The sequence below is a fragment of the Chroicocephalus ridibundus genome, chromosome 7 (genome assembly GCF_963924245.1).
Source record: "Chroicocephalus ridibundus chromosome 7, bChrRid1.1, whole genome shotgun sequence".
Classification (NCBI taxonomy): domain Eukaryota; kingdom Metazoa; phylum Chordata; class Aves; order Charadriiformes; family Laridae; genus Chroicocephalus; species Chroicocephalus ridibundus.
Window position 1 is genome coordinate 34396971 of NC_086290.1, and position 14423 is coordinate 34411393.

The 14423-nt window shown below is 40.2% G+C and overlaps 1 protein-coding gene across 4 annotated transcripts in view; it reads left to right on the top strand.

Moving 5' to 3' along the window:
• HECW2 (HECT, C2 and WW domain containing E3 ubiquitin protein ligase 2) overlaps positions 1-14423 on the top strand; it is a 182829-nt gene that overhangs the window by 109723 nt on the left and 58683 nt on the right. For all 4 annotated transcript variants that reach the window (XM_063340740.1, XM_063340739.1, XM_063340742.1 and 1 more), the window contains 5 exons: positions 2183-2258; positions 4152-4321; positions 6879-7021; positions 10562-10662; positions 12145-13476. In XM_063340740.1, the coding sequence (XP_063196810.1) occupies positions 2183-2258; positions 4152-4321; positions 6879-7021; positions 10562-10662; positions 12145-13476 (1822 nt within the window). The remainder of the gene's footprint in view (positions 1-2182; positions 2259-4151; positions 4322-6878; positions 7022-10561; positions 10663-12144; positions 13477-14423) is intronic.

A 14423-nucleotide genomic window follows, 5' to 3' on the forward strand; every position in this document is an offset into this window, starting at 1 on the left:
ACTTTGTTCTCTTAGCACTGGTCGTGTCTGTTGCTACAGAAATGGCGTTTGTGGAAGTGATAAGAGTCACGGCATGCCCACTCGCTTTTTTTTTAAGCTGCAGTAAGTTACCTGCTTACTTGGATGATTCTGTGTTTTCGCATTCCATGGTTTGGTGGAAGACATGTTTCTGGGTTTCCTCATATTGATGGCATATCACACCAGGTGTTTCAGTCCGTCTTGTTCTTGGATAAGCAACTAGCATTCCATTGTGTTCATTTGAACCAGTGGAAATGCAGGGGTTGATCTAGCGCTGAGAAACACTGTGTTACGCTGGATGAGAGAGAGCCTTTGTAGCGCAAAAAATCTAAGCATGTATGCTGGGATGAAATTTTGTGCTTGGCTCAGAAAAATTGAAGTTGCTGTTCAGGTCATAATGGAAAGAGGAAAAGGATATATAGCGAAACTATGGAAGTGCTAGGGAACACCGTTCACTTCATTATATTATAGCTGAATTGCAGGCAATTCCTGTTCTCTATAAAATGAAGTAATGATTAACAATGTAAACAATATTTCTCAAACAGAATCAGTGATGTGGCAGATAAATAGGTATAGAATGAGGAAAGCCTTTTTGTGGATGGATGACGTTTTTAAGAAGAAAACGTTGCACGTTAGAATGAGCCCAAAAGACTACACTGAAATACAGAGCATTCTCTGGCCTTGCCTGGGCAGCATCACCATCCCAGGGGGCTGCGCCCCTTGCTGCTTCCAGGGAATCTGCCTGTAGATGAAGGGACACTGATCCGGCTGGAATGAACCCATGGCTTTGGTGCCCTTGTAATTTGACTACCAGCCGTCACCGCCTGTGCGTCCATACAGAGTCACTGGGGTAATGATGTCGCTCTTGGTGGGAAAGTGACAGCGCAGTGTGCTCCCTCACGAGACCGCGGAGGCCCACGGGAACATCAGGCATCGATGTCATCACTGTTTCTTCATCACTTTGTTTGACTGCTTTTTTCATACAAAGTATTAGAGTTTTGCAGTGGGAGAAGTTGTCGCTAATTCTGAAACGTTTGCTAATTCTGATGGAATTCCAATGTGCTTGCTGATCATTGTGGGAAGTATTTGAAAGCTAATGGTATTAAATAGCTTAGGGCAATATAAAAAGGAATGCAAAGTGGGTTCCTCACAGCTACCATGGCTCCAGAAATCATTTATCAATCTGTTAACTTCAAACTGCTGCTCCAGCTGCTCGGAACTGCTTTAGATACTTCCTCTACACACATAGGTGTGCGAGTTTTTATTCAGCTTATTTTTTTTATTGTTCAGTACATCAGGTTACTTCCTGTTCTGTCGCTAGTACTAATCCCCAGCACCGTGTTTGGCTGAAGCTTTTTCGTCAGGCTGTGTCACCTCTTCTGCCTGGCAGTGAGCGCGGTGCCTACCTGGAGAACAGTTTGACTTTAAAGATGGCTCCATTGATGTCTTCATGATAGATTATTCAGCTGGATGCACATCTCTCTCTCTCTCGAAGGACAAATTCTTCTGCCAGTTGAAAGAGATGGACATTAATGAGTCATTAATATATGAGAAACTTTTTGTATTTTGAAGTAGTGCTTTACCTAACGAGGGATTTCAGTAGAAACCAAACCATAAAATCTGTGAAGCATAAGCTTTTAGGCCACATTCATATTTAGATATCTGTTGCACTTTTCTATTAAAAGGAGCTTTTGTTCATAGATCCGAAGGCTTTTGTTAGTCTCTCTTTGATGTGTTTGCTTTTTTTGTTGCACAGTAAATGATCTGTTTGTGGAAAGTGACAGAAGTTACACATGCTGTCACTGACCAGCTTGGTGCTTTGGTATTACCAATCCATACTGTTGATTGTATTTTACAAAAGGGAAACCTGTAAGAAAATATAGTCTCTTTTTCTCTGGTTAATAGTGTCTGCACGTGTTATTAGCCTATACGTGTCCTGTTTGGAAGATTCCTAGTACTGGCGCTTTAGCACTGTGTGGCATAAATGATATTTTCCTAGAGACGAATGCTGTAGCTTTGCCTGTCCGTGGTAATATGCTGTAGTTGGTCAGATTCTTCCCCTACATACTACCTTACAATTGCGTTATCATCCCCAAGCATATACAAAGCAGGTGAAAATTTCTGTGGTACATTTCTTTTTTTTTTTTTTTCTCCTCCTCTTTAGATGGGAGTAGAAGGCACGGATGAAGGTGCTTCTGGAGCCCAGCACTCTAGGAAATTAGTCAGCTTTACCCTATCAGGTAAAAAACAGCACTACTCTGTGTTTTACAAATTATTGCTAAAAAAAAATTAAATTACTGTTTTAAATAACATCAAAGATAGGACACTTTTTCTTTTTAGCCTCTGTAGGAGCACACTCTAGTGGCTTGAAAGATGTCATTTCTTTAGAACTTCTGTTTGTTGCAAACAAGTCAGTCATGAATTTCCAGGAGTGAAAGAAATGGATTTGATGGATCCCAGCATGAAAAATTTGGAGAGATCTCCTGTTTGCACAAGGGACAAGGGACAGTTCCTCTCAGACTGAAGAGTGGAAAACTTAGCCTCTAAATAAGATGCAAGCTGGTTCCATCACTTTGAAGTAGTAAAAAAACAATGACTGCAAATGGTGGTTTAGAAAGGAAAAAAGTCTTTACTTGTAACAGAGCTAAACTGTCACTACAGCAAAATAGCTGCAGGGGTACAGTCTACCAGCGTCACTTGTTTTGATTAGCACTTTATTCCACGGAAAGTCTTGTGTGAGACTGAAGCATATTCAGCTTGAGCAAAGAGAGAAAAAAATTTGCTTCTGAATCTTGAAGAGCTGACAGTGAAAACATTTAGAGAGTGTAGGGGTAAAGCAGAAAAAAAACCCCGCTTTTTGAAATGGTCTTTCAGCTGTTATCTAGGACAGAGCTGATTGATAGATTGTATAGACTCACATAGAGTACTATAAAAATAGTTGTTTTGTGAATTCTCAGAAACCTATTGGGTTCAATAGAAGGTTGTAACTGAGCCTGAGGAGTCCCCTAATTTAATTTTGAAAGGTGTATTGACTGATAGGTCTGTAACACGTTTCCTGGAACATTTTTTGGTTGCTCATTTGCACGTGCAAAGTTGTTGCTTTTAAAGGCAATTGCCCTTTATTTCATGGTATTTCTACTGTGTAGCTTAATTTTGAATGTTGGGTAGGATTTTTTTTTTATTTTTTTTTACTGAATCCATAGCCGTGGCATTTCATTTTAGTGCAGTGACTTTTGCCTGTGCGTATAAACTGCTCATCTAAGTATGTATGTGCTGGTTGCATTAGAGTCATGGAGACTGCATGCAGCATATTGGAGTACCTAATGGAGAAAGACACTAAAATCTTGTGCTTCAGCAAACCTAAACAGAGAAATATTTCCCAGTTAAGTTTAAAATCTAATATTACATTAAAAAAATACCCCTTTTTTTTGCTCTTGTTGAAGCTTGCGCTATCATTAAAGTCCTGGGCATGAGAACGTGCACCTGAGGAAATTATTGTTGCAAGTCTCGGGGGCTGCGGTAATGAGGTTTCCCTAGGAAGAAAGAAGCATTTTCAGAAAACTTTGCCTCCTTTTATGTGAGATAAATAATCTTTTTCTAAGTTGAGAGAAAGTGTGCATCATACTCCAGAGCAAAGTCGATAATGAGTATTTGAAGTTATGTTTATCAAAGTCTCAACTTTGGGAAAGTGCGAGTTCACTATATTGCCTCCCATACAGTTTTTTATTTTGGCCCCTCCCCCTTACCCAGAAACAGAGCAAGTACTGTGTTACGGTTTTTTTGTGGTTTTGGGTTTTTCTTTTTAAGACTGGAAATACCTTACATACTGCGAAAAACATTTGTAGGTGAGTTACAAGTTCATGCTTTTTGTTTCACAAATGACTGGAGGCTAAAATGTAAATGGGGATGTTGATACCTTTCCTCCTTATGTTCTCTTGGGAAAACACTTGACTTCCTGCTTTAACTATCTTCTGTACACTGGATCCAGTTAACGTATAAGTAAATTTAAGCTGCTTTACATAGTATTTTATGGTGAATTGATTTCCTGGATAATATTTCAGGAATGCGCTACTTTGTGAACTGGCTTTAATTTACTCAGTTCCTTTTCCCTTCCTTCTTGTTTTGCTTCATAGATATTAGAGCAGTTGGACTTAAAAAAGGCATGTTCTTCAACCCTGATCCTTATCTAAAGATGTCCATTCAGCCAGGCAAGAAAAGTACATTTCCTACCTTTGCTCATCATGGCCAGGAAAGAAGGTCAACTATCATCAGTAACACAACGAATCCTGTCTGGCACAGAGAGGTAACGTATCCCTTTTGAGAGGTGTCTGCCAGCTGATGCAGGGTACCAGGCTTGTATTTTCTCTTTATGCATTAGTCCTTGCTCTCTGAAGGCTGTGAGCTTATTTTGTAGCTAGTCATTTAAACTGACACAGAAATTGTAGTAATTTTAGGAACCCTGTTGTTGGCTACAAACAGCTATCATCTGCATATTTAAGCTGTGTATTTAAGCTGCACTGCTGTGAATTTTTCATTCCCTTCCCTGCGAACAAGAGTTGAACTCTCTCAACAGCTCTGAGATTTCTTGAAATTGCAAAAATAAATTAATTAAAATGGATTATATGTTGTGAGAAGACTCTTTAAGGAAAGGTACAATAAGTGAGTGTTTATGCTCAGTGATTGCAACAACTGTTCATTTGGAAATGATATTCTCATTGTGCGTAGCGGGTGGCAAGCTTTCAGTTTTGCCAGGCAGAGGGGATGCTCTTTGGTGTAGCCTCTGTATGTGTTGCTGTAGGAGGCATTACAGCACCACTCGGCAAGGGGGGAAAAGAAAGGCTGTTTGGCAGAAGCCAGTTTTCCAGATATGTTTATGTTGGGCAAGCCGTGCAGGTCTCGAAGAAGGAGCTTGGTCTCATAACTGTCTGTGAGCACAGGAGAGCCAGGCTGTGCCTTTGAAGATAAATGTTTACATGGGAAACAAGGTGAAAATACCGACCCGCATCCATAACTGTTTCAGGACCGGCGAGCAGCGTTCTTGATCTGCGCCTGTTTTCTAATGAGCAGATGCCTGTACTGTGTTTGATGAATATTAATGTGTTCTTTAGGAACGTTGAAAAATTGAGTGGGCTTTGGAAAATGTTCCCACAAATCATAATGAAACCAAACAAGCAGTAAAGCAGAACAGCAGGGGCAGCTTGAGCACTGCTGTGGGGTACTTGGTTGTGGGAAAGACTGTAGATGTGTGGAAGTCTTAAAATCTTAATCAAGGTTCTGATCTCTGAATTGATTCTTCATCTTTCTGTCTGTCCATCCATCTGTTCAGTAGATAGAAAGAAAATCTACTCTTATTTTTCCCCTTTTTTTCTCCTCCAGTTCTCCTTGGTTTTGAAGCTTATTAGAAAAGTGATAATGTTCCCTGGTGCACGTATCGTATCAGCTTGCTTTAACTGCTGTATCTTCCCTGTGGCAACGCTCTGACGACAGCAGCTTATGATCCCGTTACATATACTGTCCTAGTGGTGCAGAATTGATCCTGTTTTACATCTACTCCTTTCTGCAAAATAATTTGCAATTTTATAACAAACTGAGAGTGACAATATTTTAAGTTCTTTTTATCACAGGAACCCAGCTCCGACAGTTGCCCAGCATGAGAAAGTGTGTTTATTCCTGACCCAATTTAATTGCTGTTTTTGAATGTATTTAGCTGATGTCTACAGCTGAAGTGTTGTTCCTTCTTTTGTTCCTTGTTCAATACATCTTTAGCTATCGTGCCAGATGCGTATTAAGCATTGTACTTCGGTTGCGATTTGCTCAGAGGTCGTAGAGATGGCAGATAGTAAAAGCATAACCAGATGACCTTGGCTTTTCTGAGTAGGTTATACCATACTTTTTTGGTTTTTTATTTGAAATATCCTAAAATTTAGGGGAAAAATTAGAGTTCTTTTGTTCCTAAGGGAATTTGTTATCCCACTGTGCGTACGCGCCCACGTGTGTGTGTGTGTCTGCCAACATGCCTGCTCATGTATTTGCCCTGTATCACTTTTGAGTCTTGTGGTCATCTTCAGGCAGACTTGACAGAGCAGAACAGGTCTCAAAGGTGAAGCGTTCATAAACTTCATGAAAATGGATGCTAGACTGAAGAGAGTAACTGTGAAAATGTTCCCTCATAGGGAAAGGTGGAAGAATGATCTTACCAGACATCAGGAAGTCTTTTATGAATTAGCACCGTGTTGTTTAAAGGCCTCAAGTGCAGAAGAAGGTTCTTTGGGAGCTTGCTGAGATTTGTGAACTTTGGGGCAAAAATATATAGAAAATTATCCTCCTTTAGTTACAGTGCTCCTGAAAATACTGTAGTCACGTTGCCCTTCTGACTTCATGTCATGCATACAAAAAAACTAATGAGAAGTGTGGTGTTGGAAGGGAAATTCGCTAAGCACAGCCTAGAATGAGGCGTTTTCCGCCTTCCTCCTGCATTGACCTGGCTACTTATCTTTAACCTGATACAGTACAGCAAGGATTCCTTCTCTTTTTGCTTTCTACCATCCAAATTGAAGCCAGCACTAGGACAGATTGTATTCTCCTTTCTCAGGCATATCATGAAAGTGGTTTTATCCAGTGCAGTTTCTCACTGAGCAGTTATTTTCAAGGAACGATCAAAGGGTATGGGTTGCCTGAGAGGCTGGTTACATATGCAAAAATAAAGTGCTTAATAAATGATGTTGACATTATTTTGCAGTATGGAAACTTCCGTCATCGGTCATTGCTTTTGGAGCTCACTGCATGCTAGTAATAATTATGTACATACTTTCTGAATAAAGGTGTATTGATCTGGTGTCAAATATGTTCTTTCCTTCCAGAAATATTCTTTTGTTGCACTTCTAACAGATGTCCTGGAAATTGAGGTTAAAGACAAATTTGCCAAGAGTCGTCCGATCATCAAGCGCTTTCTTGGGAAGTTAACCATACCGGTTCAGAGGCTCTTGGAGAGACATGCAATTGGGTAAATTAAAATGTTCTTAATGCTAACTTCTGTTGATCCAGGAGAATCAGCATCTAGGATACTGGTGCAGAGCTGGCACAGACCAGCAAATTTCTACTGCATCTGTAGTGAGAAATTTAGTAGGAATTTTAATAGCCTTATTGCCTGACTGGAAGATGCCAGTGTTTCTAACCCTGTTCTGAATTAATGTACCCATGTTTGTGTTTATGTGTGTCTGTAATTTGTTTTCAGCTTAATTTCTTTACACAAAAAATGCTACCCTTGCAAAAAATCTTACCCTCTGTCTAGCTAGTCAAGAAGCAAGGCATTATCACAATACTACACGATTGTGTGCAAATTTTTTAGAAGAAGCAGATTTTGTTGTCTCACTTCTGTTAGAGTTCAACTATTTTTAATTGTAAGTTTAATAATCAGATACTTGATATCTGTTCAGCTAATTGGCCGGAACTGCAAGGCTATGACTCATTATTTTTCAGAGTGCTGATGGTACTACGCAATTAAAATTGCCTTTTGCTATGAATAGCACACTGAGGGGACTCCAGATTCATCTGTTGTGCTAGTTTAAAAATTTTCTGGTCATTTTTTGATAGCTAATTGTTACGGTATAACAATGCATATAAAGATGCAAGTCACTTAAAAACTTTTAAGAAGTTTTAAGATGTTTTATACTTCATGATGGTTACTGGAGGGGACCATAATATAGTCAAGTGCGTGATCCCGTGAGGCCTTCGTACAGCCATGTGCACTGAGAAGAGCCTGAGACTTTGTGGTCAGGTGCTGTGATACGTTATGGGTGGGAAGCAAATGGCTGGAGGTCTGCAAGAGATCCAGCAGTGTGTGCAAGAAATATAATTTTACATGTAAGACAGAGCAGTAATTGTAGAGTATATTATTTTGTTAACATCTTTTTACATTTATATGCTATATTTAACAAATTAGAAAAAAATAATTCATTGAAAGACAATGGGAGGAACTAAATTACTCAAATGTGTTTTGTATAGGACCTAACTCGAAGTGCTAAAGTTGATGTGTCTCCTTTAACTTTAAAAGGCCACTGGATGAGGCCCGTGAGGAATGGTGGTGAAATAAAATGCATATATTCTTCCCAGAAAGTTTAGGGACGTGGCAGTATCATCATGCTTTTGCACAAAAAGCAGGATATAAACGACTGGCCTCCTTTTTCACAGATATTGCCATCAAAGTAACAAGTTGCATAAATGGAGAAAATCAAATTCAATTTGAAAACAGTTTTCAGCTTAAAGTTTCCAAAGTGGTGGTTACACTGGTAAGTAAAGTAAGACTAAAATTGTAAGAGCAGCTTAAAATTTTGGCGATGTCTTCTGATACAGAATTTATTTAAAAACAAAACAAAAAAAAAACCAGCAAAAGCCTGCCCACTTGTTTCGTAGTGCTATCCAAGGGCAGTCCAGGTGTATATACAATCTAACTTTTCTAAGAAATGCTTCGAGTTTCAACAAATTGTGATAAGTTGAGCAGGCAGCTTTTTCTAATAAATTTGCACACTGCGAGGCACTCAAAACCAGCACTGTGATGCAGACTGTTTTCAAAACCTAGTTCAGGCTGCTCATTTCCAGGCTAAACCCCAAAAAGTTTTTCTGCTCCGGGATTCCTGTGAATTACTCGTTTGCTGTGTTCGTCGGTCCTTGTCTGTGCTTTTCCAAACCAGTATTCTGGAAGACGTTTCCTGTTTTCTCCTCCATACTTCAGTTCTGCATATTTGATATATCAAATCCTTTTAGGAAAGGAAGGGCTGTATAATAAATATATAGGAAGAATATAGGTAAGTATTCAGTTTGGGTTTGCCGTGCTGCAGTTAGAAGTGACATTAAATCCGTCTTGCAGCTAGTTTTGCCTCTTCATCTGTAATTTATTTGTCTATTTACAGTTTTTGCATGCCAATCAGTTGCCAGAGTTCCTTTTTCCTAGATATTGTAAAGGCAGACAACGCTTCACCAGAAGCTTTGCAAAGGAAAGGAGTGGTTAAAATACACATGAAGCAGAAATGTACCAAATGCACAATCAGCTGCTAATTCTCTTTTATTTTGTTTTTGGTTGAGCAAATAAAACATCTTCACTTTCTTCTTTTTCATTTTGGTGATGTCAAGGACAATTGAAATCCTCTCCTGGGTTAAAATGTGAACTTGAAAAGTTACCTGAACAAAGTATGCTTAACTTGCCCTTCCCTGTATTAATGATCAGTATTAATGAATTAAAAGGTGAAGTCCAGAACTAGCCGTTTTTACACAGACTGCACTGAAATTCTGCCTGCCTTTTATCTGTCTGCATATCTCACAAGTTTGCATAACAAAACGGCCAAGTGGCTTTAAATTTCATGGAAAATATGATAAACGAGCATGAGAATCATCTAGTATTGATTCAAATGAATACAGAGCAGACATTATTCGTGTCGTGGTTTTCTCTAGTCTCGAATGGTCTAGAGTGATACAAACTTTGTGTAAAAACTGTAGAAAACTCAAAGGGCAATCTTCTGAGGACGCCCCAAGTCTAGCTGAGAACTGTAATCGGAGTACAGTGATGAATCGCTGGCAGATCCTGGAGACACTACTATAATAATTTGACGTGCTATGGCCCACAGAGCAACATGGGGAGGCTGCTTTGCCTCGCATTGTCCGCTCCAGACTTTTTTTACTAAAAGTTAATGTTTGGGTGCAAACTGCTGCAGCTTATTTCAGTAATGACCTTGGCATTCATTGTAGTCTGTCACTCATATTGCAGTAGGAGTGCTCCCAGTAAGGGAGAGGTGTTTATACCAGTATAAATTTATTTGCATTAATAGCAGTAATTTCCTATGGAGGTCTTCAGCAGCGCCCCCCCCTCCCTTCAGCTCTCCCAGCTGGGCTGAGGGCGGCTGGGGCCGTGAATTCTGGCTGTGCCTAATAAGAACGTGTAGCCTAGGATCTGATCCTACGTCTCAAGCTGATACAAGTGCTTAATCAAATCTGAGTCCCACTGCCTTCAGTAACCCTTAAGAACGTATTTGAAGCTAAATCCGAGCATTAATAGCTTTTCTAAATAGGAATGCAGAAGTGCTTTATTGAATCAGAAAATGTGAAGAAACTGTGAATTTTGTGTATAGTAAAAACCACAAGGGGGCAGAAGGTTTTAAAAAATGAAAGGTTTTGTTAATTATAAAACATATTTTGGGTGGGGGGAAGGACGAGGCTAGGGGAAAGCGGATCCTTTGCAATTTGATTTTTTAGAATTTAAGAAGAGATTTAGGGATGTATAAGAATTGCTGGGGCACAGTCTGTATTTGGAAATGATCGGAAGTAGTTTGTTAGGCTGTTTTATCTGTTAACCAACAGTATTTTACACCATTGTTGGTGTTTGTGCTTTTCCATACAAGCCAGAGTATGTGGCTGATTTTAAGATTCTAGCAGAAATTACATGCTGTCACGCTGGCTCTTATCTGATAAAAGCCTCTGATAGAAAATACTGGGGAAAAAAAAGTTAAAATTATATAAAAAAAACCCCAACGCAATATCTTTGTTTTTGCAGAGACCAGGTTCTCAGCTATAATCTTGGCAGAAGGCTCCCAGCTGATCATGTAAGTGGATATCTCCAATTCAAAGTGGAAATCACATCTTCTGTTCACGAAGGTGAGAATTTGTCAGTGATCTGTATCCCCAGGTAGTTGTATGGAGAGAGTTTCCATGTATTTCTTGTTTCCAGGATTTTCTGTGATAATAAACCTTCTCATTTGTGTACAGTGTCTCTATTATAGATATTTTTTTTTTCTGATGGATTTCAAAGTTTAGATATGTCAGGTACTGCTTTGGAGATGAGAATAACAAAACACCAGCATTTACTGTATTGTTTCCTGTTTTGTTAGAAAGATTGTAAATTAATCTGCTTATGATTCTCATTTAATGGGATAGATGGGGTAGTCAAACTCATTGTTTCCCTTCACTCTAACATCTTTGCTCTGTAACACCTTTGGCTGAGAAGCAGTTGCAAGGAAGATTCCACTTGTACTTTCCTCCCCTGCTAGTGTACCTGGAGATCACTCTGTGCTGCTTAGAACCAAGAATATCTGTTGAATATCTGTTATGTTTATGAGAACGCGTGCTTCTATCAGACAATTCTTTTATTCCCCTTTTTTCTTGTTCTGAAGGCAACCAGCAGAACCTGGTTGGTACAGTTACATGTTTATCACATTGTATGTGTCTATTTATGTGTTTGTGACTGTAGATTCTCCTTCGCTAGGCTTGGTATAATCTCTTTGGTGAGATATTGCTCTGTCTTTTAACTTGATGTAATCTTGTCTTTTTTTGTAGCTGTGTAGTCCTGAATCTCATTGATGTTTTTTGCTCTGTCACCATTAAAAAAAACGCTTCTGTCTTCAGTCCTGTTTTTGTCAGGCACTCTAGTTCACTGACTTCACTGTTAAGGTTCTTGCAGATGTGTACAGACACAGCTGGATTATTCAACTCTAAGCCTGTTAATTTCCATGTGGGGAGTTACCATTTCATCTCTCAAATGAGATGGTTTATTTTCATTTCTCTTCAATATGTATTACCATAGCATACCTAATATCTCGTGAACTTTCCTTAAGTAGATTCCCATTCTTTACAGTGGAAAGTCCTATAAATTAACTCAAAATAAATGTTATGTATAGAATTTAATATCTGTACACAACTTGTGATTCCTCATGTCATCTCAGATGCTAGTTTGCATGCTGCTAAAGGTGTCAGTGACTGGCTTTGTGTAAATTCTACTTTTGGATATGAGAGGTATGCTGTAGAAAACTGGTTCCTTGGTTGTGAGGCTGCTTTTACTGACAGTTGGGCAAGATGCTTGGCAGTGCTCTGTCTTTTGAAAGCAAAATAGGAGTCCTTTAAAGTCATACTTACCCCCCCATAAATAGTATAAACTTATACAGAGAAAAATCTGTAACTGCTGTTGCAACGCTGTAGATGCCTCTATTGTTTTAATTCTATTTTCTTCCCTTAGTTGTCTGATTGAAATAAGCAAACATCTTGAAGATGTGTATTTTTATATCACTTCTATGACGCAGAGAAAATAGAACGAACTGTCTGTTGCAGCCTTGTGTTTCACATTCAGTCTTTGTGTCTCTGCAGATGCTTCGCCAGAAACAGTTGGCACCCTGCTAGGAGTAAACTCTGTAAATGGAGACTTGGGGAGCCCCTCTGATGATGAGGACATGCCAGCAGGACATCACGATACGTCCACAGTGTGTTCCAATGGTCCGGTCCTTGAGGAATCTTCTGGAGAAGCAATCCTAAGACACCCTTTAAGGACTAGTACAACTCTGGAAACAGACCAGGATGAGTTGACCTCTGGTGCTTCAAGATCATCACCTACCAGAGGTCGCCAGGACTCACTAAATGACTATCTGGATGCAATAGAACACAATAATCATCCTAGACCCGGGACGTCTGCCTGTGGAGAGCGTCCACGTGGAGCCTCCCCAAAACTGAGGAGTAGCTTTCCTACTGACACAAGACTTAATGCTATGCTTCACATTGACTCAGATGAAGAGGAGCATGAGCTACATCAAGACCTGGGTTTTCCATCTTCCTTGGAAGACGATGGTGGCTTAGTAATGCTTAATGGTGCTACAAGAAATGTTGACAGAAACGGTTTAAGTTGCTCATCAGATCAGGTAATGCAAGGGCCTGCAGAGAATGAAAATGTTTCAGCCTCTGAAGCTCCTTTGCCATCAACTGATGACCAGCAAGAGACTGTCCCAGAGCTTCCACCCTCACAGTTAGCAAGAGGTGAAAGTTCTCAAAGCGAAGCACCAGCAGACCAGGCTGGCAGTGAATCGTGTGCCGCTCAGGAGGCGGAACAGCCTCCTAGCAGTGCGGACGCAGGAGCTGCTGATGCTGCTGCTGGGAGCAGAAGGGGTGTTAGTGAAACGGAATCCATTGATCAAGGGTCTGAACCTTCCCAGATGTCATCAGAAACCGAGCAGAGTGATCCCGCTCGCACGGAAAGCGTCAGTGAGGCTAGTACCCGTCCAGAAGGGGAGAGTGATGCGGAAGGGGCAGACAGCTCTTGCAACGAAAGCGCAACTGTGCGACGTTCCTCCGTTGAAATGCGGTGTTCTTCTTTGGAAAGTTCCATGTTTCCTGAGACTCCTGCCTTTTCTTCTCAGGAGGAGGAAGAGGGAGCTCCTGCCACCGACGCGGCTAGAATTGAGCCAGGTGCTGAAACACAGGATGCTGCAAGTACTTCTGGTTCTCTGCCTGCGGTACAGTTACCTCAGGAGGAAGTACAGGAGGCTGAGGCAGGTGAATTACAAGACCAAGAAGATGCAGGAGAAATCTGGCAAAGAAGAAGAAGCTTGCAGGCGGCAGCTGCCAATAGCCAGTCTCAGGATGAAGAAACCGAAGGAGCGCAAGCAGCTTGTGAGGGTGCCACAGGACAGGTTGAAGGAGCTACTGGAGGTAACAATTGCAGGAGGCACTTTTCTGAAGTGACCTTTCTGCAGCCAGTAAAACTTATTTTAAAAAACTAACATCTGAAAATAAAGATCTTAATTTCTCAATTTCGTTGTCTTTCAAGATTTTGATGTTGTTGTTCCTTTGAGATTTATTCCCTTCCTCAAGAGACTCTTGGTGTTTTTGATTTAACAAAAAATCAAAACTGAAATATCCAAGATAAGTTTATTTTGAAACGGGATATATTTTAATCCTTGAGAGAGTACTGAGAAAGAGAATGAAGAGGAGGAACGGATTCCACAATATTACCCTCCTTGCTAATCAAAATGTTAATGGGGGGGAAATAATCCCAAAACTATGAAATGCAAGCTAGAATTTATATTTGGGTCTTTTCTTTGGTGTCTTTATAAGGGGAAGAAAATATACACGTGAATTAACGTTAAAATGTAAGGGTAATCAAAAGAAAGTGGGGGGGAAAAACCAAAATCATTTTTTGTCACACTCCAGGCTGTTTATCTTCTCTTTCCCAGTCCCTTATCTGTGTAGACAAATCCTAGCACAGCTGGAACCATGGGAGGAGTGCAATCAAACTGGATTTCTGAATGCATCTTTTTCATAACATTTCAAAAGTTTGGGGATCTGTTAGTTTCTTCCCTTCATAAACAGCTCTCTGATTTGGAAAGAATAATTTTGTTATTAATTTCAAATACTCTTAATATGGGGTTTTTTTGGACGCAATTTTCTAGCCATTTGGGACTCTGTTAGGTGTCAGGTTGCACCGTGTTTTTGCAGATCAGTGTGGCTGCAGCAAGGAAGGTCAATGAGCAGTTTCACCTCCCACTCTTATAGCAGGGTTCGTGGTGTCCAGGTGGAGCTTTGTCCTTGTCCCTTGCTGGGATATGGCTCAGGCACAGGCTGTTGTTTGCGTGCCTTGGATTCTGCTGGTCACAGGT